General features: G+C 38.2%; 2 protein-coding genes across 5 annotated transcripts in view; one reads left to right on the top strand and one right to left on the bottom strand.

Annotated features, from left to right (window-relative positions):
• Nucleotides 1-8,078, bottom strand: part of SNX25 (sorting nexin 25) — a 133,855-nt gene extending 125,777 nt beyond the window's left edge. For both annotated transcript variants that reach the window (XM_081807672.1, XM_081807679.1), the window contains exon 1: nucleotides 7,956-8,078. The gene's annotated coding sequence lies outside the window, so the exon portion shown is untranslated. The remainder of the gene's footprint in view (nucleotides 1-7,955) is intronic.
• The window catches only part of CFAP97 (cilia and flagella associated protein 97), a 38,270-nt gene continuing 18,339 nt past the window's right edge, over nucleotides 7,511-27,441 (top strand). The window contains exons 1-2 of one of the 3 annotated variants that reach the window (XM_031029935.2): nucleotides 7,511-7,640; nucleotides 14,658-15,697. In XM_031029935.2, the coding sequence (XP_030885795.1) occupies nucleotides 14,674-15,697 (1,024 nt within the window). In that variant the 5' untranslated portion in view covers nucleotides 7,511-7,640; nucleotides 14,658-14,673. Of the gene's footprint in view, nucleotides 7,755-11,826; nucleotides 11,907-14,657; nucleotides 15,698-27,441 lie in introns of those variants that run through there. The other 2 variants (XM_031029934.2, XM_031029936.2) reach the window with 2 other exon arrangements.

The raw sequence follows: 27,441 nt of genomic DNA, 5'->3' as shown, positions 1-27,441 counted from the left end.
GGAGAGCCGCCGCGGCCTGTTGAGTGACAGGTGGGAGGCGCCCGGCCGCGCCCGGCCCCCACAGCCCACCCGCGGCGCGGGGGCGGGGTCCGACCGTCGCTGCCCCTCAAGGGGAGGGGGCGCGACCAATCGCCGGGATAACTGCTCGGTCCTGCGCTGCTCCTCCCCTCCCCCCAGGGTGCCCTCCGTGGATGGAAAATTTTGCTGCAGGTGTCAGAAGCATTTGTAATTCTCCGGCTCAGGTGATCCCTTAATCCTCGCTCTCCGCTCTTCCCTGACAAGTAATCTCCCATGCTTACGGTTCCCCAGATTTCTGCTTTGTTTTCACCTGCTATTTAGATAAAATCGGCAACCATTCCTGATCCTCACTTTTAATAGTTTCCCCCAACAACCTTCTTTTATTTCCTTCAGGGAAAGAATCCGACGAACGTGGAAGAGTAATGAAGCCTGCAAATGCTAGTTATCGAAAGGCCCAAAAAGTCGGCCTGGTGCCAAAGTGTGTACACAGCTGCCGTAATCACTTTGGCTCCAAGTCCCTATATTTTCGTTGCCAAAGATTCAATACAAATGTTATTACCTACACAAGCGAAAGAGGTCCAGGTAATTTTTAGAGTACATTATTTTCCTATTCTCCTATCATGATCCCATCGTTAATATACAGATGTTTACTGAAAAGATGCTAATATGCTAAATACTAGAAATTACTACTAAGACCAATAAAGCAGCAGCTGTATCTTTGATAGATGAAAGAATTGGAAAGGAAATGAAGGAATTCTGAAGAGATTAATGATTTAAAAGGATGGGTGATAGGGCCAATCGGGCATAGAAAGAAAAAAGGGAAGAAGTAAATGGATGAGTGATACAGGGAAACAAAAGCAAAGTCTCAGAACTCTCTTTTTGTAGCAATCCTGAAGAATTTCAACAGTTCAACAGCACTATTGTTTTCCAATCAAATGAGTTATATCCTGCTTCCCAGGGAGCATAGTGAAGAAAAGTAAGCATTAAAATATATTTTTAAATTACTATGACTATACTGTTTTTCTATAAGGAATCATCTGTGTCAGTATTTCAACGAAGGAAAAAAATACAGCATTCATAGGAAGTAAGATATTTGGTGGATTTTTTTATTATTTTTAATTCTCTTTTTTGTAATTATTTTTTAATAATTTACATACAATGAGCTGTGCAATTTGATTTTTTTATCTGCCAAATATTTTTGTTTGTTTCAAGTTTTTATTTAAATTCCAGCTAGTTATTTATTCTTTTAAAACTATTATCCAGGGCGCCTGGGTGGCTCAGTTGGTTAAGCGACTGCCTTCAGCTCAGGTCATGATCCTGGAGTCCCAGGATCCAGTCCTGCATCGGGCTCCCTGCTCAGCAGGGAGTCTGCTTCTCCCTCTGACCCTCCCCCTCTCATGCTCTCTCTCTATCTCATTCTCTCTCTCAATAAATAAAATCTTTAAAAAACAAAACAAAACAAAAACTAAGTATTATCCAAGAGGTTATTATCCAAAAGAAGACACACTGGAAATATGGTGTGTCAATTATCTATTGTTGCATAACAAGCTACCACCAAAGAACAACTATTTCATTTGCTTATGCTTTTGTGGGTCAGCAATTTGGACTGGGGTCAGTTGGGCAGTTCTTCTTGCCTGGGGTCACCAATGAAACTATGGTCTCCTGGTTGCATAGGCTGGGGCTGTTAGATCTATGGAGTCTCTATTGAGATGGCTTGTCTCTGCTCCCTGTGTACTTACCCTCCAAAAGGTCAGCTTGGCCTTCTTCACATGACAGTCTCAGGGATGCCATGTGCAAGGTTTTTTTAAGCTTTTGCTTACCTTACATTTGCTAATGTCCCATTGGCCAAAGCAAATCATATGGCCCAACCAGTAATTAAACAGGGAGAGGTCTACACATGGGCTTAAATATGGGGAGTAAAATTCATTGGTTGCATTACTTTAACAACCTACCACAATTTGCTTTGACAGAATACACTAATCAGTATCTTGTGGATCATCTGGCTGCACACCAAAATCAGTGGTATCCAGTGACTTATCACTGTAAATATGTTAAAGTTCACATTTCTTGTTCCTGGAATTGATAGTTCTTCATAATCTAATCCCATTTACCTATAAAATGAACAAAAGGACCTAGGGAAGGATAGGGGGAAGGGAGATAGTATACAACTATGTTTCTCAGTGAAGAGTTTGAGGTTATAGCTATATCATTTAGCTTTATTTTACTCTAATATTTTCAAGTTATGAAACAAAGTGAAAAAAATTCTACACTCACTTAGATTTGATATCCAGTATTGGGCAGCAGATGATAAAGAAAGAATATAAATTGTGTTTACTTATTATCTAATTTCTCCAAAATGCATGTGGGCCAAAAAAAAAAACTTTTTGAACTGATCTTTATGCTTTTTCATGATACATATTATGAGCAGAGTAAAATATAAAGTAGGCAGGACACAATATTGATTAAATGTACTTGCATAAATTAGGAAAGGATTTTGAATATTTTCAGATTAACACTATATATTTAATATTATATAAAGCTTTTATATACTGCCAAAAAGAAGCCCGTGTCTTTCATTTGTCATTTATTTGCTCTAGGAAAGAGAACATACCTATAGAAAGTAAAAATTAATATTAGAGTATGAATAGGGGTTGCACAGAGTAGGCCCTTAATACTTTTGAAAGAATAAATCTGGTATTCTTCCATGATACTATATCTAGAATAATTGAGTAGACCCAAAAAAGTAGTAAAAATAATCTCATATTTTAATGGAAACTTTTTTTTTTAAGATTTTATTTATTTGAGAGAGCAGGAGAGCACAGGCAGATGTCCCGCTGAGCAGGGAGCCAGATGCTGGGCTAGATGCCAGGACCCTGGGATCATGACACCAAAGGCAGACACCTAACTGACTGAGCCACCCAGGTTCCCCTTAATGGAAACTTCAACTTTTGGAAATCCTTTTTAAAACATATGTTCCTCACTATATCTCTATAAAGGACGTAAGGTACATTTTATAATCTCATTTTCCAGATTAGGAAACTGAGGCTCAGCGAAGTTAAATGACTTGTTCAAAAATCACACAGCTAGTAAGTGGTGAACCTAAATTACAAGATTCTCCTCCATGATGCCATCTTTCAAATAGTTAAAAGTAATGTCAAAGGGCAAAACAAACTGCTTTCTATATTATACAAATAATGTCCTTACAAAACCAATACAATAATAATAGCATTCATCTGGCTTTTAAATAGACTGTAAACTTCTGGAAGGTAGTATGTGACTTTTATTCATTCTTTCATTCAGTCCAAAAATATTAGCTAGGTGCTTTGTTAGAAAACAGTATAAAACACAGTCTCTGGGGACGCCTGGGTGGCTCAGTTGGTTAAGTGTCCCACTCGTGATTTCAGCTCAGGTCATGATCTCAGGGTTGTGGGATCGAGCCCCACATCAGGCTCCCTGCTCAGTGAGGTCTGCTTGAGATTCTCTTCCTCTCCCTCTGCCCCATCTCTCTAAAATAAATAAATCTTTAAAAAAATATGGTCTCTGTCCTTGAAGAGCTCACATTCCAATTGTGGGGGGGAAGCATAAAGCAATGTAATATATATTACTAAGGTATTATAAAGTTCTATGGTGGCAAGAAGAGAGCTACTAATTCTGCTTTGTGGAAGTTCAGGAAATTCAAATGTGAATCTAAGTCATTTTGCTTTCTCAATTTCCTTTTACAGCATTTAGATATTTTGAAGTACCCCCCTTTAGATACTTAAAATATATGAAACTTAACTACATTTAGTTTCAATTTGGTTTCTAAACTTCAACCCCGGAAAGACTTCATCCTTCAAAACTTAATTCCTAAGTTTTTTTAAAAAAATCCATTTACTCATAACATAAAGTTTAGCATAGATGAAAAAACCTCCAGCTATTATGCAAAAAGGTCTTTTAATAGCTCTCTACAGAAATAGTCAAGCCTATATTCTGTTTCAAGAAGTTTTTAATAAGTGAAAAACAACTTTTGAAAAGGGGTCAGGGGATATTATTTTCATCTTTTCTGATAAAAGAGTCCAGATTCAATGAATCTGGAGAAGATCCTTTTTTCACTTATAAGTTGATGACCGTTTCTGACCAGAATTATGAAGCGGCACAAAGAAATTAAAATCTCTGTCCTGAAGAAGCTTATTTATAGGGGTGCTTGGGTGGCTCAGTCGTTAAGTGTCTGCCTTCGGCTCAGGTCATGATCCCGGGGTCCTGGAATCAGGCCCCACATTGGGCTCCCTGCCCCGTGGGAAGCCTGCTTCTCCCTCTCCCACTCCCCCTGCTTGTGTTCCCTCTCTCACTGTGTCTCTGTCAAATAAATAAAAATCTTTTAAAAAAAAAAGCTTATTTACAATCTATTTCATATGTTCATTGATTCATTCATTCAATATGGACTAATGAGGATGTGCTCTTTGCAGGAAAAGAAAACCAGGGAAAAGGCAAAATTTTATAAATTTATAGTCCAGAAAGAGCCAAAATTAAAGTTTAAGATATAATCTTTTTTCGTTATTTTTTATCATGATAAAACATACACAAAATTTAATATTTTAACCATTTTTAAGTGTACAGTTCAGTGGTACTAGGTACATTCACACTGTTGTACATCCATCACCAGTATCCATCTCTAGATCACTTTCGTCATCCTGTACTGAAACTCTGCACATATTAAACAAGAACTCCCCCTCCCCTCTCCACCCCCCAAGCCCCAGGTAACCTCTATTCTTTTTTTTCAAAGATTTTATTTTTAAACAATCTCCACACCCAACATGGGGCTCAAAACCGCAACCCCAAGATCAAGAATTGCACACTCCATCAGCTGAGCTAGTTAGGCACCCCACTTCTCGTTTCTGTTACTGTGACTTGCCTATTTTAGGTACTTCATACAGGTGGGGTCATATTTGTTCTTTTGTGCCTGGCTTATTTCACTTAGCATAATGTTTTCAAGATTCATCCATGTTGTAGCATGTATCATAACTTCATCCCTGTTTATCGCTGAATAATATTCCTGTATGAATATACCACATTTTGTTTATCCATCTGTTGATAGACATTTGGGTTGTTTCCATCTTTTGGCTTTGGTGAATAATGCTACTATGAACGTGGGTGTACAAATATCTGTTTGAGACTCTGCTTTCAATTCTTTCGGGTATATACCGAAGTGAAATCACTGGCTCATACGGTAGTTCTGTGTTCAATTTATTGAGGAACTGCCATAGTTTTTCCACAGCAGTCACACCATTTCACATTCCCATGAGCAATACACAAGGTTTCCAATTTCTCCACGTTTTTGTCAATCCTTTTTATTTTCTCTCTTATTTTTATAATAGCTATCCTAATGTGTGTGAAGTGGTATCTCATGATTTGTTTGCATTTCCCTAATGATTAGTCATGTTGAGCATCTTTTCATGTGCTTATTGGCCATTTGTGTAACTTCTTTGGAGAAATGTTTCTTCAAACCCTTTGTATAACAAACTTTTGACCACAGAGTAGACACTCGTCCCTGGGAAATGGTACCAGCATAGTTTCATCAAACAGAATTAAGTGAAATCCTGCCTTTTAGCCTACAAAAACAACAAAATGATCCTGTGTACTTGTTGGCAATTACAACTCAAAAGTACAAGATACATTGTAAAGCACAAAAATAGAGTCAATTCCTTAGTGACACTCCCTAGGATATGGGTAACCCATAGTTCCTAGCTTTCTTTGCACTTTCATGTGAAAACTGTATTGAGAACCCATTGCATTAGGTTTCTATTGCTGCTGTAATAAATTACTACAAACTTAGTCTTTAAAACAACACAAACTTATTCTTTCTGTTCTGGAGGTCAGAAGTCTAAAATCATGGTATTGACAGGGCTGCATTCTTCTGGGGGCTTCAGGGGAGAATACTTTTCCTTCCCTTTGTCAGCTTCCAGAGATGCCTGCTTTCCTTGAGTCAAGGCCCCCTTACATCACTCTGACCTCTTGCTGCTCTTTTTAAATTAAAAAAAATTTTACAGTTTTATTAATATAACATATATAACAACATATAAGTCTAAGGTGTACAACATAATACATGTATATATTGAGATGAATACCACAATAAGTCTAGTGAACATCCATCACCTCACAGTTACATATTTCTTCTCTTGTGATGAGAATTTTTTTTTTTTTTGAGAGAGAGAGAGAGAGTGAAAGTGAGAGGAGGGGCAGAGGGAGAAGGAAAGAGAGAATCTTAAGCAGGCTCCAGCCTCAGTGCCTAGAGTCTCACATGGGGCTCCATCTCACCACCCTGAGATCATGACTTGAGATGAAATCAAGAGTTGGGAGTTTAACTGACTGAGTCACCTAGGCACCCCTGAGAACGTTTTTTGTCTGTGATGAGAACTTTTAAGATCTACTGTATTAACTTTCCAATATGCAGTACAGTATTGTTAACTACAGTCACGGTGCTCTACGCTACAACCTCTTGCTTCTACGACCACCACTCCTATTAATGGCTCCAAACTTCTTGACTCTCTTTTAAAGATTTTATTTGACAGAGAGACACAGCGAGAGAGGGAACGCAAGCAGGGGGAGTGGGAAAAGGAGAAACAGGCTTCCCGCTGAGGAGGGAGCCCGATGCGGGGCTGGATCCCAGGACCCTGGGATCATGACCCAAGCGGAAGGCAGACGCTTACCAACTAAGCCACCCAGGCGCCCCTTGACTCTCATTTTTAAGAATCTATATGATTATATCAAACTCACCTGAATAATCTAGGTTGATTTTCCCATCTCAAGATCCTTAACCACATAGCACCGAGTCCCTTTTGCCATGTTAAATGGCCTATTCACACGTTCCAGGGATTAGGAAGTGTACATATTTGGGGCACCATTATTCTACCCCACCTACTGTGTGCCTGTTGAGTTCAAATCCGAAAAATTATGGCATTCAGCATATTCCACAGATTTTTTTTCTTGTTTTAACCACCCACTTCATTCACCAGTAGTCAGAGGACTTTCTAATGTGTTACCAGCTCTTGGATCATAGAACCAACTGGTTCTTTGATCTGAGCTTTGCTGATAAAAAGAATGACAAAGTCACAGCTGCCCCCATTTACTACTGCTGTTGTTTTGGTAAAGACTTACAAGATAATTGAAGCCACTTTCCCAATCAGCCACCGTAACAACTAGGTCCACCCGCATTGCCATTAATAGCGAGGACAGTAGCAATAAGCAATAAGCAATAACTAACGGCCTCCAAGATTTATTTCTTCACGTGTCCCTTCCCACTCGGGAGTCGCGGGCCTCGCTTCCCCCTCCCCGCCTCCCGCAAGGGGGCGCGGCGCTCGAGCCTCTCTAGGCCTTCGGCGGGCCCACCGCGCTCTCTGCCGCCCTCCGCGAGGAGCCACGAGGAGGCGCCGAGCCGCACGCTCTGCCTCCATCCAGTTCCCGCGGTACTCGCGCCGCTCCCTCTGCACCCCCTCCTTTCCCTTTCCGTTCTCCCCGCCTCCGGAAGCAAGAGCCGTGCCGCTGGGAGCCGCGTGCGGGGGTTGCGTGCGCGCGGTGCTGCGTGCGCGCGACCCTGGAACGCCGCTGGCGGCGTGCGAGACGGCTGCGACGGCCACGGCACCCAAGTAAGCGGTGCGCCAGCAACCCCTTCTTCCCCGCCCGCGACGCGCCCGCCACGCTCGCCTCCGTTCGGGATCCGTTTCCTCTCTCTGGAGCCCAGACAGCGGCGAGCACTCAGGGTCGGTATGAGGAAGCCAGCGCGGGAGGTTAGGAAGGCGGGCGGGCCGGGACCCCCAGCCCTTTGCTGCGTCGGCCCTGCGGCCCAGCCAGCCCCTCGAGTGGCGTGTGTAACCACAACAAAGGCGTCCGAGCCCGCGGCCGGCGGGTCCGTGGGGCTGCCCGCAGCCCCAGCCGGCCCCTATGGGAACCGCCGGGCCTACCTCCAGGATGCGTTCGGGGATGGCCTGGGGGCGTCGGCCCTGAGTCGAGAAGTGGTGGTTACTGGGAGCCGGGTTCGGGTCGGCGTCGCCCACCTCTGAGGACTCGACTCTGAACTCCGGAGCCTCAGGGGCTCTCAATTATCTTCTGCCTCCTGTGCGGGGCGGGGAAAGGGGATGGTCAGGAGGGGGGGGTGAACGGGCCCTTGACTCAAGTCCCTGGAAAACGGGTGTTTACTCTGGGCCGAGATTTTCGTGGACCCAATCTTGTTTGGACCGTATTATACACCTAATTACAGAAATAATGTGATGTCACAGTAACGAAATGACAGTTTAAAAAATGCCAGATTCTTATTTGTGTTTTCCTGATGTATCTTAAAAAGCATTAGTATTTCTGTTGCTGGCCCTGCAGGAGCGATACAAATGGTGGTGAGTGTCCAAGTGACGCTCAGGCAGCTTTGACAAATACCGGTTTTCATTGAGCCCCAAAGACTTATTAAAGGAATTATCATTTAAATTTTATCCTTTCCCAATATGTTGTAAAGAGAATCTTCACAATCTTAAGTCCACATTTTTATTTTCCAATGTAAATTGAATCTCACTAACTTTGAAATAAGTGTTATCGGAAGGATTGCTTAGTGGATGGGATCGTTGGATAATTTTCCCATAAATTCAGTTAAATAACCAGAGAGCTTAAATCCTTATAATAACCCTATCTGTTGGATGTTATGCCTGAAAAGTCTCCCAGGTGTTATGTGCCACCTCTCATGAACTGTGACGACTTAGTAAGGTGGGTCCTTAACTGTTGAGGACTACATCAACCATGTAAATACAGATAAGGGGATGGTTAATTCTGGTGTGTGTGGTAGGGGGGCGGGCGGGGGGGACGATTGTGGGAAACTGTCAAGGAGCCAGCTCAGGGAAAAGTAGTGATTTTTCTGCTTACATAGCAAAGAGCAGAACTAGAGTTCAATCTTAAGTCTCCTAACTCCACAAACTCCTTCATCAGATAAACATTCTTTGAATGTCTAATATTTGTCAGATCCTACGTTAGGCACTGCGGATATAAAGATGAGCAAGATCCAGGAGTTCCCAGTTTGGTAAGGAGATAAGGCACAAACTGTTAGCTATGAAAAACACATTTCAAAGAACTACCTAATCATTTGGATTACAAATAGATGTTGGGATTTAGACCTAGTTCATAAAATGTTATGGTTGGGAAAATGATATCCTCCTAATGCATGAATTCCCTCTGTGGCATCCCAACAAGTGGACATTCAGTTTTTGCTCCAACGTTATCTAGTGACTCGTGGCTCATAATCTTAGAAAGTAGCCCATTCCATTTTGAACAATTCTTAGGTTGATTTAAGAACAGGTTTCTTATATATTACATCTATTGATGCAAGTTCTACCTCTGAACTACAAATAACAGCTCTAAAATTTTTTTTTCATATCACAGTCCTTTAAATATCTGAGCATACCCTTTCTCTTAGCCATTACTTTTACTAGTTATGAATCCCTTGTTCTATGAACCATTGATCATGACTTAGATTCTAGACTCTTCACCATAGCACTGAGAGCTAGATGCTTCATTCAAGAAGTAGTTTGACCAAGCAGTATATAATGCAAGTTACCTTAAGACTGCATATTGCTATCCCGGTATGATTTAAGAGCATTTTAATCTTTTGATTTCTAAGTCATGCTTTTGCCACTTGGTAAGCTCCCAAGTCTTTTTTCAGTAAACCTTCTTTTAAGCTGGGGCCCACAGTGCACCTTCCCTCCTCACCTTCCCTCATTCTGTGTCTGTGCTATTATTGTGTTATTATTTGGCTATTTCAAATATACCTCCCCATTAGGTTTTTGGCTTATTAATTTTCCTCTGCTTGTTTCAGTATAGCAGAATCAGTAAGACTGCTGACTGTCTGGATTCAAACCCTGACTCTGCTGCTTTCTAGCCATGTGGTCTTTGAAAATGTCAGTTAACCTCTGTGCTTCAGTTTCCTTGTCTCTAGCCTCAGAGTTGTTACCAGTATTAAATGGTCAGTGAAAATAATCCATGGTAAGTGATCAATGAAAGAGTACTTAAAACAGTGCTTGGCACATAATAAAATCTATATGAACGTTAGCTTCTTTTCCATTTATCCAGAACCTTTGAATCCTTATTTTCAACTGTCCATCTCATTTTTTTTTATTCACAAATTCGATAAAGCTTGAAGTCGTAAAAGGCATACTTGATACAAACTAATTTAAATTGTTAAAGGCATTTAAATTGCTAGGCCTTAGTCTCTTCATTCCTAATGTAAGGGGGTAAAATTTTTTCCTTTCAGGACTGTTGGGGAACTCTGAGGGTAGGGGAAGGGTATTAGCTCTAACTTGCATTATTTTGCCATGCACCTTTATAGGGGACTTTAAATAGGTCTCACTCAGGGTTATCAGGGATCACAAAATTTGACTTGATATGCCAAACACATAAAGAGGAGGCATGCTGGAAACATTTCAAGTTAGTGACTTCCAGAATTGTCACTCTCCTTGTCAGAAATACCTTTGGAACTCACTACTGTCTTTGGAAAGGTGGTTTGGTCACAGGCTCAGATTGGGATAGAGAGGGTCATAAATTAATTTAAAGTTCTGAATTCTTATTACCTAGATTAATGCTTTTTAATTTACTCAAGGCTACTACTGGTTTATTTAATTTATGGTTCCAGTGAGGTTTGTTCCCATTTACTTTGTTAGTGGAAAACTGCTACATAGCAAATAAATCCCAGCAAAATGTGTGGCAATCACTGACATGTGTATCTAATTGTAACTGTACAGACCATCCTTTTCTGTTCCTAAATCCATATTGCTAAATAGGTCCCATTTTCCTTTAAAAGTCCCAGTGGTGAGAACATCTTGTTGTCTTGCTGACAGTTCACTATCAGATAAATCATAGATATCACAGCAATGTATTCTAAAGGTTAAAAACAAACAGATCTTACTTAAGGACCTTACTTTGAAGCAGAATAAACAGTGATTAATAACATCCTTAAACTATGCCTGCCTTAGAATCCTGGCTGTGCCACTTACCAAGCTATGTGACTCTGGGCAAGTTCTTGCGCTGCTTCATTTTTCTCATTGGTAAATGGGAATGATAAAAACCTCTTAAACTTAGATACATTTTAGCTGTTAGTTGTACTAGAATAGTAGCACTAATACAAATGAGACTTAGTTATGTTAGTAATTTTGTGTATTTCCTGAAAAATGTAAACAAGTTATTCTGAGGCATGGTAGAATGATTTGGATGATTTGTTTTTGAAAGAGTTGTTTTTTAAACTGACTAGGGAAATTTATGCTCTGGGCACTGCCATGAAACCATTTGCTTTTAAAATTTGAAGAAACTTCAAAAAAAAATTTTTTTTGAGAGAGCGCACAGGCAAGCAGAGGTGGAGGGGAGGGGCAAGAGGGAGCAGGACAGAGAGAATCTTAAGCAGGCTCCATACTCTATCTCATGACCCTGAGATCATGGATCTCACGACCCTGAGATCATGACCTGAGCCGAAATTGAGAGACTCTTAATGAGGCTGAGCCACCCGGGCGCCCCGCGCCCCCCCCCCCAAATTTCTTTAATCACAAAGGTATTCTTAACCATGTAACAAAGTGAGAGAGAAAAAATATCTGCAACCCTTTTTTATTCCATCCCTTGACATTTGGATTAAAGAGTTAATTACCTTACAAAAGAGGGTAACTTTATTGGGAATTTAATGACAAAATAATGTTTATAAGAGCTATCCACCATTCAGTGGCTGCTTTATCTGTTGGTTTCCTTTTTGAAGTCAGGTGAACAGAATAAGATTGACAGTGATCAGTCATAATCTTTTTTTTTTTTTTAATTAAGTAGGCACTGCGCCCAACATGGGGCTCCAGCTCACAACCCTGAGATCAAGAGTCACATGCTCAACTTGCTGAGCCAGCCAGGTACCCCTCAGTCCTATTCTTTGTTTGTGATGTGAAGACCAATGATCACAGGCCTCTGCCACGTTCTTTATTTTTTACCCCCTGTGGGCTTCTTCACCTTCATCCTTTCTCTCCCCTTACAGCCTCATACTCTTAGCTGTTGAATGATGTCCTTCCAGTCCATGCTATGTAATTTTGTGCCCATGAGGAATTCAGTATCATGTGTGTTTTAAGTTTTATATAATTGTTTATTTAATTCTCTTTTAATAAACATTTTGTATATCTCAGCTCATCCTTTTTGACGGACATATAGTATATCTTATACAACATTTTGCTTATCCGTTTTCCTCTTATTAGACACTGAGTTTTTTCCTAACTCATTGCTATTACGAACAGTAGTGCTATGATGAACATCCGTGTACATGTGCCCAGAAACACAATTGGGAAGTGGCAGAACCAAGTTTGAGCCTGAGTGTGTCTGACTCCGTTCATTCTTTATCATTGTGCAGACTCCCAGTCATCACTTATTTGCTTAATTTATTGCAAGGACACTATTCTAAAAACAGTAATGGAAATATTAAAAATGCAGTGGGATTGTTGGTTTTCTTCTAACAGGTCAACTTAATTTTGCCCTTTCCCCCCCTAGTTTTTGTTTAAATGTGTAAATTGTATTATTATTCCAGTGTGGATAACAGTTTTGTATTGTGCATTTTTCATGCTGATATATCACCTAAATCAGGGGTCCACAATTTTCAGTAAAGGGTCAGTTGGTAAGTATTTTAGGCTTTGTGGGCTATATGGTCTCTGTCACAGCTGCTCAACTCTGCAGTTATAGTGATAGCTGTCAGAGACAATATCTAAACCTGTGGCTGTGTTCCAGTAAAACTTTATTTACAAGAACAAATGGCAGGTCAGATCTGGCTCATGCACAGTAGCCTGCTGACCCCTGATATAAATAATTCTTTTGATGGAGTCATAATATTCTTCTGTTCAAGTTTTTTTCAGTATTACAGGTAATGCTATAACGCACACCATTCTTTCTTTTTAGTATTACATTCTTAGAATGAATTTCAGAAATGAAGGTACTGATTCAAAGGCTTATGACTTTCTTATGGCTCTGAAAATTAATTGCCAAATGCCAAGGAGATAAGTTTTAATTTTTATAAATTAAGAAAGTAAACTTTAATTTCAATGTGGATAAATATGACATCTGAAACCTTATTAAATATCTTTGAGGATCTGTGGAGGAGGCATCCTTCTGTTGATTTGAGTTTTGAAACTTATGAGGGCATTGATCTGTGCTATGGGAAATAATATTTCTTGTATTTATTATTTAGGTATAAGTTATCTGATTTTTCTTAAACTTTTAAGATCTGCTTACATATCTTATCTCAATTTAAATCTAATAATGTGTTAGAATTTTAAAACTCATTTGTACTTTGATTAATCTTCACTTAGCTTAATTTTCCCTGAACATTCTATACTGTTTATGAACAGCACAACTACAATTTTGGTGTATTTTATTTTCTTAAGTACCTTGAACCCCTGACAAGGGATACTTACACATCTAATAAAGGAAGTCTAGCTAAGCACTTAGACATTTTTAGTAAATCTAATAAGTCTTAACTTACTAATTCAATTAATCAGATTTCCTTAAGCATTTAAAAGTTGATTGCAAATAGTTAAATTTTTTGTTTAATATGTCAGAATCTCTTAAATTCTTCAAAACCTTAAAGGCAGAAAAAGTTACCCAATGATGATAAAATGTATTACCACACATACCTTGAATCTGTCTTATTAACCTATTACTAACAGTATGAATTTGGTTGACATTTAAATCATGTTTGTACTTGTTTTATAGGTTGCGGGATCACTTAAGCAATTAAAGGCTCCAGAGTATTATGGCTGATTTAGAATACAGATTACATAATTTTTTATTGTAGTAGAATTAATCATAATTTGAATATACTGAGTGCATAATTGGATTGTTGGCTATATATTACTAGAAATTTATACATACCTTTCTTTAACGTACCTCATATTATTTGCCCTTTTGAATATCTTTATGGACTAATAGCTTTCTACAAAAGTACTTTTTCATTTTTAAGTATATTTTGTGTGTTTTGTTTTCCAGTACTAAATTGTCCAGTGTGGACAGTGGAAGCCCCTTTAAACTAGAGCTGTTGTATTACCACGATATCAGGCATATTTGAATACTGTGCCTTCTGATAACAGTAAGATGTTCTAGGCCCTTGTTTTTCTTTCCCTCCAAAAATAGAATCAGCTGCCTTCCAAGTCGTTACGGTATTTTGATTGTTGGTTTTTGTTTTTTGGGGTTTTTTGTGTGTGTTTTAGTGGAGAATAGTATTAGAGGTCAAATTCTAAATTCAAGATGGCTTAGCTGATGTGGGGAGGTTGTAACACCATCCCTTCTTATTCTAAACTCTAATTGTACTTATAGAAGGTAGATTTTCCTTAGGGTTCACCTAGGTGTATGGATATTCACCTAGGTATATGTTTGTGATATGTTTGCCTTGAGTACTCTTGTGAACTGAACTATTAGACTTACTTATGTTTCAAATCACTGGTACAATTTATTATTACCCATGTAGCCTGATTATCGCTTCACTGAGTTACTATTTTTTTTGGTCTTTTTTTGTCATGTTTCTCTATAATCAAACTTCTCAGTTTGGGATATGCAATTACTATAAAAAGTGAAAAGTATTGGGAAATTATTCTTTGGTTTGATGGTAACACTGGCCTCTTTTTCAGATATATTTTTACCATCATGGATCGGTTTATAGATATATCAGAAGGTGAAGTGGACCATTCCTTCTTTGACAGTGACTTTGAAGAAGCAGAGAAATGTGAAAGTAACTCAGTTTTTGGCAAGCAAAATGATGACCCTAAAGAGAGAATAGATAAAGATACAGAAAATGTAAACTTGAATTTTGGAATACAAAGGAAGGAAAATGCAATAAAGGAGAAAATTACTCCAGAACACCACCCTGTAGAAAATGATAATATGCAAACCAGAAATTCTTTATCATTGACCACTTCAAGATCAAAAAAATTGTGGGATGCTACAACAGGGCATAAAATACACTTGCCCACTCCAAGTAGAAGTCCCAAAATTATAAAAGAAGGTGAAGATGATTATTATACAGATGGAGAGGAAAGCAGTGATGATGGGAAAAAGCAACATGTCAGGTCCAAGTCAGCTAAACCATCTAATAACTTTAAAAAAAACATAAGTAAAAAGTATTCCAAAAGTAATTCCTCCTCCTCCTCTTCCTCTTTGTCCTCCTCATCTTCAAGTTCAGGCACAGATTGTTCAGATGCAGGGTCTGATATCTGTATTTCTGATTCATCGCCATCATTAAAGAAACGTCTATGTGGTGTAACCCACTTGTCACCAAAACAGAAATATAAACCAGGAATGAAATCAACAGGAATACAGCCTTCAAGTGCTAAACCAACAGTCAATGACTCCCATGAGGAATCTGAAGATACTGTGACAGATGTCACTCCTCTGTCAACTCCAGACATCAGCCCTGTTCAATCTTTTGAACTGGGAGCATCAAATGATCAAAAAGTAAAAGTTAAAAGGCAAGAAAACGTGAGTCAAGAAGTATATGGAAATGTTGAGGATTTAAAAAATAATTCAAAATTGATGAAATCAACCAAAAAAGGGCAAGAAAAACATGGGCCTGATCTCACATCAAAATCTTCAGTGTTAGATTCCAGTTCAGACCACAGATATAAACAAAAAGCCTTACATGACACAATGGACCTCAATCATCTGTTGAAAGGTAATTTTCTTCTCTTTTTAAAAGCTGTATATATTGGACTTAGATATTAAACTTCATGGTATTTTGAGCTTAAATATCAAATGCTATGAATTTGCATTGATTTTTCTATTAGATATATTTTATTGTTTGTGATAATTGATGTAGTAACTTTACCTAATATCCTATTTTACCATAAAAATACCTGGAATATCATTAGTTATAATACTGAAAAGCTAATTAGGACTAGAAACTAGTGCCCTAATTCTGTTTTAGTGTCTTACAAAGTCATAAAGTCTAGAGGGACCAGATAGATAACAGAAATGAGAGAAGTGGAGCCAGATGTTTTTCACTTTTGAGAGATGTGTATAAGATATATTTCACTTTCTTCTTTAAGAAAGGCAACAGTACTAAAGTTAAAATAACCTGACCTGTTGTCTTCATATCAGAGAAAGTGGCAAAAATGCTGGCAAATGAAATTTTCAGAATAAACTGTAGGGAACTATTCAGACTTTAAGTTAAAGGTTAAAGAGGATTACTTGAAAATAATTACCAAGTTGATGAAATAGCATAATTCAAGTTTCAGTTCCTTTAAGATACAAATTTTTTGAGGTATAATTGACACAGAGTATTTTGTTGGTCTCAGGTATATATATATCACAGTGATTCAATACTTTTATACATTATTAAATGATACCCATCATAAGTCTAGTTACCATCTGTCACCATACAAAATTATTACAGTATTACTGACTTTAGTCCTTGTGCTGCACATTACATCCCTGTGACTTAATTTATTTTATAAATGGAAGTTTGTTCCTCTTAATCCCCTTCACCTATTTTGTCCCTTCCCACCCCCAACCCTTCCTCTCCTCTGGTAAGCAACAGTTTGTTTCCTGTATCTGTTGAGTCTGTTTAGTTTTGTTCTTTTGTTTTGGTATTTAGATTCCACATACAAGTGAAAGACAAATATGGTCTATTTGTCTTCATCTTATTTCACTTAGCATCATACTCTCCCCATCCATGTTGCCACAAATGGCAAGATCTCTTTCTTATGGCTGAGTAATATTCCATTGTGTATATATACCACATCTTTATCCATTCATCTGTCGATAGATACTTAGGTTGCTTCCGTATCTTGGCTGTGGTAAATAATGCTGCAGTGAACATAGGGGTGTGTATATCTCTTCAAATTGGTGTTTTCATTGTCTTTTGATAAATATCCAAAAGTAGATTGCTGGATCATATGGCATTTCTGGTTTTAATTTTTTGAGGAACTTCCATTCTGTTTTCTGTAGTGGCTGCACCATTTACATTCCCAACAGTATAAGAGGGTTCCCTTTTCTCTACATCCTCACCAACTCCTGTTGTTTTTGTGTTGTTGATTTTAGCCTTTCTGACAGGTGTGAGGTAGTACCTCATTGTGGTTTTGATTTGCATTTCCCTGAGGATTAGTTACGTTGAGCATCTTTTTATGTACCTGTTGGCCGTCTGTATGTCATCCTGTCATCTTTGGAAAAATGTCTACTCAGGTCTCTGCCCCCTCCCCCTTTTTTTTTTTTTTAATTTTTTTTTTAAATATTTTATTTATTTGACAGAGAGAGAGCGAGAGCAGGAACACAAGCAGGGGGAGTGGGAGAGGGAGAAGCAGATCTCCCGCGGAGCAAGGAGCCCGATGTGGGGCTCAATCCCAGGACCCTGGGATCATGACCTGAGCCGAAGGCAGACGCTTAACAACTGAGCCACCCAGGCGCCCCCCCTTTTTTTTAATTAAAGTGTAATTAATATACAGTGTTATTAGTTTCAGGTATACAATGTAATGATTCAGCAGTTCTATATAGTACTCAGTGCTCATCATGACAAGTGTACTGTTACTCCCCTTTCTTTATTTCACCCATCCACCTACCCAATTTCCTCTGGCAACCACCAGTTTGTTCTCTGTATTTAAGAGTATTTTTTTTGTCTTTTTTCTTTGTTTTGTTTCTAAAAGTCCACATATGAGTGAAATTATATGGTGTTTGTCTTTCTCTTATTTCTCAGTGTTATACCCTCTAGGTCCATCCATGTTGTTGCAAGTGAAAAGATCTTACTCTTTTTTATGGCTGAGTAATAGTTCATCGTACATACATACCATGTTTTCTTTATCCATTCATCTATGTATGGACACTTGGGTTACTTCCTTATTTTGGCTACTGTAAATAATAATCAGTAAACAGGGGTGCATATATTTTTTCAAATTAGTGTTTTGTTGTGGTTTTGTTTTGTTGTTTTTTAAGTAGGTTCCACGCCCAGCATGGAGCCCAGTGTGGGGCTTGAACTCACAACCCTGAGATCAAGACCTGAGCTGAGATCAAAAGTTGGATGCTTAACCAACTGAGCCACCCAGGTGTCCCACAAATTAGTGTTTTTTTATTTCTTTGGATAAATACCCAGTAGTGGAATTACTGGATCATATGCTATTTCTATTTTTAATTTTTTTTAGGAACCTCCCTTACTGTCTTCTACACCAGTTTTCATCCCCACCAATAGTGCATGAGGGATTCTTTTTCTCCACATCCTCACCAACACTTGTTATTTCTTGTCATTTTTATTTTAGCCATTCTGACAGGTATGAGGCAATATTTCATTATGGTTTGCTCAGGTCCTCTGCCCATTTTTTAATCAGGTTATTTTTGATAGTTTTTGAGAGTGTAAGTTCTTTATGTATTTTGGGTATTAACCCCTTATCAGATGTATGATTCAAATATCTTCTCCCATTCAGTAGATTGCCTTTTCATTTTGTTGGCGGTTTTCTTCACTGTGCAAAAGCTTCTTAGTTTGATGTAATCATATTTATTTTAGCTTTTATTGCTCTTACCTGAGGAGACTAGTCCAAAAAAATATTACAAAGACTGATGTCAGAGAACTTACTGCCTATGTTTTCTTCTAGGAGTTTATGGTTTCAGGTCTTACATTCAAATCTTTAATCCATTTTGAGTTTATTTTTGTATATGGTGTAAGATGGTCCAGTTTCATTCTTTTGCATATAGCTCTCCAGTTTTTCTAACACATTTATTGAAGAGACTGTCTTTTCCTCATTGTATAATCTTGTCTTCTTTGTCCTAGATTGACTGGATACGTGTGTGCTTATTTCTGGGCGCTCTGTTCTATTCCATTGATCTGTGTGTCTGTTTTAGTGCCAGTCCATACTGTTTTGATTACTATAGCTTTGTAGTATAGTTTGAAATCAAGAAGTGTAATACCATGTTTTTTTAATCCTTTCTTAATATTGGTTTGGCTATTTGGGGTCTTTTGTGGATTTTAGGATGCTTTGTTCTAGCTCTGTGAAAAATGCCATTGGTATTTTGATGGGGATTGCACTGAATCTGTAGATTGTTTTGGGTAGTATGACATTTTAAGAATATTAATCTTCTAATCCATGAGCATGGTATATCTTTTTGTAAGCTATAAATATTTTTTAATTAGTAAACATTTTTATTGCTGTATTTCCATATCAATTTATTATTATTTTTTGAACATATCAATTTATTATTATTTAGTATGAAAGAAACAATTTTTTCCACGTGAAGTAAAAACAACTTGAAACTTTACCTTTACACTAGTAAATGTAACTGTAATAGGTTTGCAGGTTAGATTTTAGGTCATTTGAAGATAACATTTTTAAATTGTAAATAGTATTCTTTGTCTTTGTTTGAAATGCTGTTGAAAGAACAAATCTTTAGGTACATAATTTATATATGGTGGTAATGTAAGAAGAGTATAAACAAATCCCTTATGTAGTCAAATGATTCTCACAGTCAGAAGGGTAAAGTATTTTGGAGGAGTTTACGCTTGCCCTCTTTTTTGTAGGTTTTCTTTTCTCTCTGCTCTGATTGTACCTATTGACTGTTCAGTGTGTTGAAAAATCAGGCTTTTGGAATTTGGCCATCACCATCTAGTTGTTACGCCTCCACTCCCTCCACTCAATCTCTTAAAGCTTTCAGTATTGAGTTTTTTTGTTCTTGCCCCTTTGCTTCTTCCCCTAACAACCAGAGTGATCTTTTAAAAATAAAACTAGTCTTACTAGTTTCCTTCTTAATTCTTCAGTGGGCTCACTCTTATGTTAAGAATAAAATCCATGGGGCTCCTGGGTGGCTCAGATGGTTAAGCGTCTGCCTTCGGCTCAGGTCATGATCCCAGGGTCCTGGGATTGAGCCCCGCATCGGGCTCCCTGCTTGGCGGGGAACCTGCTTCTCCCTCTCCCTCTACTGTTCCCCCTGCTTGTGCTCTCTCACTCTATCAAATAAATAAAATCTTTAAAAAAAAAACAAAAAAGAATAAAATCCAAATTCCTTATTGTAGCCTAACAGTCAATGTCAGTGATTCTCATCCCAGGCAGTATATTAGTATCACCTGGAAGACTATTAAATTATTAAACACAAAACAAATACTGATGTGTAGGCTCCACAGAAATTTTGATGCAGTTAGTCTAATAGGCTGTTAAAGTTGATGAAAACCATTACTCTACATAGTGTGGTTATTGCTTGCATCTCCTTTAAAAAAAAAAAAAAAACTTTCATTACCTTGCTTCAGTCACAGTGCTTTCTTACTATTCTCAGATACTTTGTATTTATGGGGCATTTCCACTTACTGTTGCCCTTTTTCTTTGCATAGACACCTTCTGTCTGTTTCTCAAGCCTTGGTTTATATATCTCCTCCTCAGAGATACTTTTTTCTGGATGTTCTATCTTTCGTAGCTTCACATCCCTCCCCTTGGCTGTCACAAAAGCCTGGTTTCCTTCCATCAGGATACTTATCAGACCCTGGAATTAGTGTAGTTTGCTTGCTTATTTCTCTCACTGGAGGGTAAGCCACATAAGGGCAGGGTCTTAGTCATTGCTAGAATCTCCAAATCCAGCAGCTGTTGGCACAAAATAGGCAGTATTTGTCAGTGAAGGAACCAAGGAAACTTCTGTTGTTGCACAGCTACGATGGTTAGGAAGTGTATTTTGTATGTTTCACTGACATTTGATTTTTTAACAATTACCTCTTCCTAGATTGGCATCTGAAAGACACAGAATACATCTGTGCCACCATCAAAATTATAATTGCTAATATATTTGATTAATATTATTTTTTAGGGAAAATCTCTAATTCTTTGTCAAGCCATCCACTAAAAATTCTCACTTTTTAAAAAAATTTTAGAGCTACTTTCTAATTTGTAAGATCAATTGTATGATTCATGAGGTTGATGAGTGATCACGTTGAGGACTTCGTCTATCTTCAACTCTTCCAGATTTCCAGCACCAACCCCAGTGCTCTAGCACAACGATTTTCAAACTTTTTGGCCCTTGGACCAGAAACATTTACACTCTTAAAAATTATTGAGGACCCCAGAGAGCCTTTTGTTTATGTGGGTTATATTTATAAATATTTATCATATTAGAAATTATATTAGAAATCTAAGCAATACTAATTCATCTGAGAATAATGGTAATAAACCAATAATGGTAATAAGTAGGTTTTATAAAACATAACTATCTTACCAAAAAAATGAGATTAGCAAATCTCTAATGCCTGGCAATAGAAGATAGCTGGAGTCTCATAGCGTCTTCTGTATACAGCTGTTGATATTTTGGTTGAAGTACGTGAAGAAAAACTGGCCTCACACAGATCTTTAGAAAATGGAGGAGTATTTTAATGCCCTTTTCAGTTAATTTTAGATATTCTTTGATACCAAGATTCCACAGGTATTGGTTTCTTAAATGTTAGTTACAATGTGAAATTTGAGACTAATTAATTCGTAGTGTATTATTTTATAACATTGATCTTAATTTTGAATGTGTCTTTTCCCCTTTCATGGTTTTGTAACAGGATGTGTAGGTTATTTGGAAAATATTGGTTCATTGAGCTTACAAATGACATATTTCAGAATACACTATATAGAAATTATAGTTGTTAATATCACTACCAATCTCATCAGAAGGCTTTTGAGAAGCTTTCAAACTCAAGTTTACCAAAAATTCTAATTTTTACTAAAACACTCAGATTGTATCATCACCAAAAAATACTGTCAATTGTTTTCCTCAGAGTTGACAGAATTGTTTTACTTACTTACTTATTTATTTAAGATTTTTTTTTTTTAAAGATTTTTATTTATTTATTCATGAGAGACAGAGAGAGAGAGAGGCAGAGGGAGAAGCAGGCTCCCAAGGAGCAGAGAGCCCGATGTGGGACTCGATCCCAGGACCCTGGGATCATGACCTGAGCCGAAGGCAGACGCTCAACCATCTGAGCCACCCAGGCGCCCAAAGATTTTATTTTTTAAGTAATCTCTACACCCAGTATGGAACTTGAACTCACAACTCTGAGATCAAGTCACATCATCTACCAACTGAGCCAGCCAGGCACCCCAACAGAATTGTTTTTAAAAATAGTATTTGTAATACAAATATTGGAAGGTGTTTGAAATTAAACCATAAAAATTTATCTGATGAGATAATGTAGACTGGTCACTAATGCTTTGTATTAATAATGTGCATCTAATATATTTGCTTTTTTTCTTCTGTGTTATTTCTAGTGCTGCGTTCTTAATTTCTAATGTGATTTATATGTGTTTAAAAGTAGCAGCCTAACATTTGGCATATAAAGTATCTCAAAACTGTCTTTAGGGGCGCCTGTGTGGCTCAGTTGATTAAGCATCAGACTCTTGATTTCGGCTCAGGTCACCATCTCAAGGTTGTGAGATTGAGCCTTCAGTGTGGAGTCTGCTTGTCCTTTTCTCTATTTCTACCCCCCACCCCCCCCTTGTGTGCTCTCCCTCTCTCTCAAATAAATTAAAATCTAAAAAAATTTTTTTTCTTTACAATTAGGTTGAAAAAAGTACAAATGGGTATTGAAAAAAAATAATGTTACAGAAAATTAGTGAAAAATACATAATATGACTTACAGGTTTTATTGTGTTTTTTTAATACTGTTTGACTAAATTCTAATTTGCATTTTAAGGGCCCACTGTTCCAATTCTTATTTTTATAATACTTTTTGATTCCACAAATTATTATTCTTTTTTAAAGATTTTATTTATTTGAGAGAGAGAAAGCACAAGGGGGGGAGGGTCAGAGGGAGAGGGAGAAGCAGGCTCCCCACTGAGCAGGGAAGCCTGACGTGGGGCTCAATCCCAGAACCCTGGGATCATGACCTCAGCTGCAGGCAGCCGCTTAACCAACTGAGCTACTCAGGCACCCCTTGATTCCACACATTGTAAGGACCACTCTATCCTAGGAATGAGAGGGTGAGAGAGAGGGGACACATCCAATAAAAAGCTTCTTTTAGGAAGAAAACACTTCACTCTTTTGGAATTGTCAGATTTTAAAAAGCCATCTAATGGAAAATAATTTGTGATATCTGAGCTTTTTGTTCAGGACTATCAATGATCATCTCTTTGTATCAGGATCATTTTGGATGCAGGAAACAGAAATTCCTAATGAAACAATGTTTCTCACCTAACAAGAATTCCATAGATAGACTAGGCTTGAGAGTTGACCAATTCAGTGGCTCAAAAATGTCCTCAGAGACCCAGGTTCTACCACTTGTTCCCCAGCTGTAGTGTTTGCTTCATTCTTAGGCTAGTGGGAGATGTCTGCAGCAATTTTTAGTATTTATATCCAGACAGGAGAATGTCCAGAGAAAGGGAACTATCTCTTCCTCTGGCTCTCTCAGAATGGAGGAAGCTTTAAAGAAGCACTTTCAACTGACTCTCTTATGTCTCATTGCCCAGAATTGGGTTATACTCCTATTTGTAAGACAGTCATTGGCAAGAGGAATAGGATTATTATGGGCCAGACTCACCCTGAAGTTAGGAGTGGGAATCAGGAGAAGGGTGGTCAGCTTCCCCTTAGGGACAGGGCTTCAGGGAAAGGGATATAGGTAGGGGTCTTTAAAAGGGGGTGGGGGTGGGGAGATTTATTAAGAATTAAGAAGGAGGAAAGTAGAAGTGTATGTTAATTGGGCAACCAACTTTATCCACTAGGCCAGAGTTTCTCAAACTTTAATATGCATTGCATACAGGGGCACTGGGTGACTGGTTTAAGCATCAAGTATCCCTCACTATTCCTAATTCATTTTTGAAACTTTGTTGGATATGGAAAGCCTAAGTATTTTTCCCACCCAAAATCCCTGAACAGTTTCTCCAAGTGTAAATGAAGCACTGAAACATTGTTCAACACAGAAACTGAGCTAAATGTAGAAGGAAAATTTATTCATACTGCTGCATGGTAGGGAGCCCTGATCTGAGTGACCTGATTTAAGTACTGCTCAGAGCTTTTAAAGGCACAGGAACAAAGGTGGCATTTTGCCACTTGGTACATCTGTTACTGGAGTCCTTAATAATCCACAAAGGTTTCTTTATTTTTTTTTTTTTTATTTTTTTTTTATTTATTTATTCATGAGAGACAGAGAGAGAGACAGAGGCAGAGGGAGAAGCAGGCTCCCCGCGGAGCAGGGAGCCCGATGCGGGACTCGATCCCAGGACCCTGGGATCATGACCTGAGCCGAAGGCAGACGCTTAACCGACTGAGCCACCCAGGCGTCCCTCACAAAGGTTTCTTTATAACAGTAAAAGATTTTAAACACTAATTATAGCTATCAGTCTATAGCATAAAGCATTTCTTTGTATTACTTTAGTTTTTCAAAATTGTTATTCATGCTCGATTGACCCACTGTTTTTCAGATCCAAGAATATTTTCATAAGTTTTCTTTGTTTTCCTCATAAAACTAAATTGTTGGACCTGGTGAGAGGGAGATGTATGCATGGCCAAGCTATTCCTTTTCTGCACTCATTTTTCAAGACGCTTTATCACTTTCAACTTCTTTTCTATGGGCTGTTCTAGGCCTCTGGCTCAGCTAATTTCCTCACAACCTTTTCCACTTAACGTGAAGAAGACAAGAGTGATAATGCATAGCCCATCTCACAAATTATGAGCAGAAGATGTGATCCTATCAGAGAACAGCTGAGGTGGGAACACAGCACCCTCTCAGTTTTAAACATTGTCACTAGTTTAACTGAAAAGATACATTGAAATAGTTTTATTGTTTTAAAGAAAAAATTTAGTTATTGAAGTATTGGGCCCAGATAGTGGGGGATGCCTGTACAGCCAACAGTTTAAAATAACATCTTAACTGAGGCACCTGGGTGGCTCAGTCCTTAAGCATCTGCCTTGGGCTCAGGTCATGGTCCCAGGGTCCTGGGATCAAGCCCCACATCGGGCTCCCTGCTTGGCGGGAGGCCTTCTCCCTCTCCCACTCCCCCTGCTTGTGTTCCCTCTCTTGCTCTGTCTCTTTCTGTCAAATAAATAAGTAAAATCTTAAAAAAAAAAAAAAAAAAATCTTAACAAGTTTGTAAATTTGAACTATAAAATACTAAGCCTGTGAAACAAAGATTAATCAAAGAATGTAAAATCAAGTATCCCTATTATAGGCCAGAGAATAGGAAACAGTATTGAACTTGGTTACTTACATAGTGAGGTGAAGAAAATTCTAGAAGTGGAATCAGAAGACTTTTGGCTTCTGAGTGTTATCCATGTGACCATAGACAAGCAATAACTATTCTGTGCCCCAATTTCTTCATTTGTAGAATGAGGCAGTTGAGACAGGTTGCTAAGGTTTGTTCTAAATTCTGGGCTATGGGGTTCTGTGAGAACTGTTAGAAGGGAAGATTAGTGTAGGCCAGCATTATTAGATATTTGGCTTTATTTATCTGATATCTGACTTTAAAGTAGATCTTGAAAATTTAGTAGAATTTCTAAATATTTCAGCCTCTTTTAAAGAGCTCAATAACATGGCTGATTTGAGGGACTTCCTACTCCCACCCCAAGCCTGCTTTTGCTATATAAATGTTGAAAAGGTGTGGTTGTAATTGGTTCTTTGGCCTTGAGCTATAAAGCATTGAATAGGCAGGCAGAGAGGATGTTATAAAAATGGAGTAGTGGAGTAAACAGAAGTTCATATATTGGGTTATGGCATGAGTCTGATATTTGGAGAATAGTGAATAAATGGACATGACTAGATTTGAAGATACGTTTCATTCTTTGTATAGGTAAAATTAGGTCAGTTTAGGAAGAAACTTGAGGGCAAAATAGACAGTAAATTTTAGAAATGCACCACCTCAAATTTGACTACCTAGATTCTGTGTGAAATACTTAGATACATCATTAGAGATGTACTCTGAGAAGAAAAACTAATATAAGAGAAAGAAATGGGATTGAGGAAACATTGATGAGTAAAGAAAGTGGTTAAACTTACTGCTAAACTGACACCAAAACAGGAGAGAATGTAGCAAAGTGCCTTACGCAAGGGGGAAGGTATGGGCCTTGTTTTACTCCGTAAGGAAGAAGCTGCCTGTCCTGGGATTGGCTCCTACCCCATCCTCCCTGGTGGCACGTCTTAGCCCTTTACTGGCAGGCTGCAGCAGACAGGACTCAGATAGGGCAGTAGGAAGTGTCAGATCTCCTCAACTCACTACCAAGTGTTAATCAACTTTTGAGAAAAGCTAAAATCAACAGGGAGGCACCAGACTCACAGATGAAGAACATAAACTTGAAACAGAGCTCAGTGATTTTAGAGAAGAGCTGCAACGACAACACTATTTTCACTGATAAAACTAAGGCATGATTTGCCTTTTACGTTCTCCTGTCACACGTGCATAGTGGATTTTCCAGGGGCTATACTACAATGACAGCATGCTGTAGTGAATGCAGAAGCAGATATGAGCATCCAGCTGTCTTCTATTCAGCCAGGCATTAAAATATTTGCAAAATTGTTAAACTCTGCCACTCTCCTCACTAACTTCTTTTTGTTTTTTTATAAAAGAATGATGTTAACCTAATATTGGTTTATTATTTTCAGATGAATTAATATCTTTAGTTTTTTTTTTTTTTATTTCTAACATGGTAAATATTGATAAAAGTGACTCACGTAAACATTCTTTGGAGGGTCCTGAGACCAAGAAATTTAAGAACATCTAGGAGGACAGAATTAGAATATATCATTTGCAGTGTATTAGAGAAAAAAAAATTAGCATAGTTTTCCTAAAGGGGTAAAAATGGGAAAAAATAAAAAAGCATTTTATTTTTATTTTTTCTAAGATTTTATTTATTTGACAGAGACAACAGCGAGAGAGGGAACAGGGGGAGTGGGAGAGGGAGAAGCAGGCTTCCCGCGGAGCAGGGAGCCCCATGCAGCTCTATCCCAGGACCCTGGGATCATGACCTGAGCCGAAGGCAGACGCTTAACAACTGAGCCACCCAGGCATCCCACAGAAAAGCATTTTAAAAAAGGAAGATTGTAGAAAGAGATCAAACAGTGTAAGTAGATGGTTTTAACTTACCAGAAGATACCATCAGAGCATCTTTAAGAATTTAAATCCAATCTATAAAGACATTTTAAATTATACTATTATACTCCTATACTAGGGGAATGAAAATAAAGAGGAAAAAATGGAAGTATCGATCCTAATAGTTTACAAAATAGAATTCAAGATGGGAAAAGCACGAAAGGGACAAAGAAGTGTTTTACATTAATAAGCTGACCAAATCTACCAAAATTATTGACCAGCCATTGATTTGAAATGTGTGATCAAAAGCAAAACAGAACTAGATCATGAAATGGGCAAAGCCATAATCACTGTGGAAGACTGATAATTATATCATACACACCAAAATTAGCTGCCTGTGTATGGGCTGAGCATGGTCCACAGGTATTTTGTCTGTTACACAGTATTTTTTTTTTTTTTT

This window comes from Leptonychotes weddellii, chromosome 2 (genome assembly GCF_054177405.1).
Source record: "Leptonychotes weddellii isolate Sample4059 chromosome 2, ASM5417740v2, whole genome shotgun sequence".
In the NCBI taxonomy this organism is placed as follows: domain Eukaryota; kingdom Metazoa; phylum Chordata; class Mammalia; order Carnivora; family Phocidae; genus Leptonychotes; species Leptonychotes weddellii.
The sequence above is the reverse complement of the archived record's forward strand: the minus strand, read 5'-3'. Positions and strand labels throughout refer to the sequence as shown.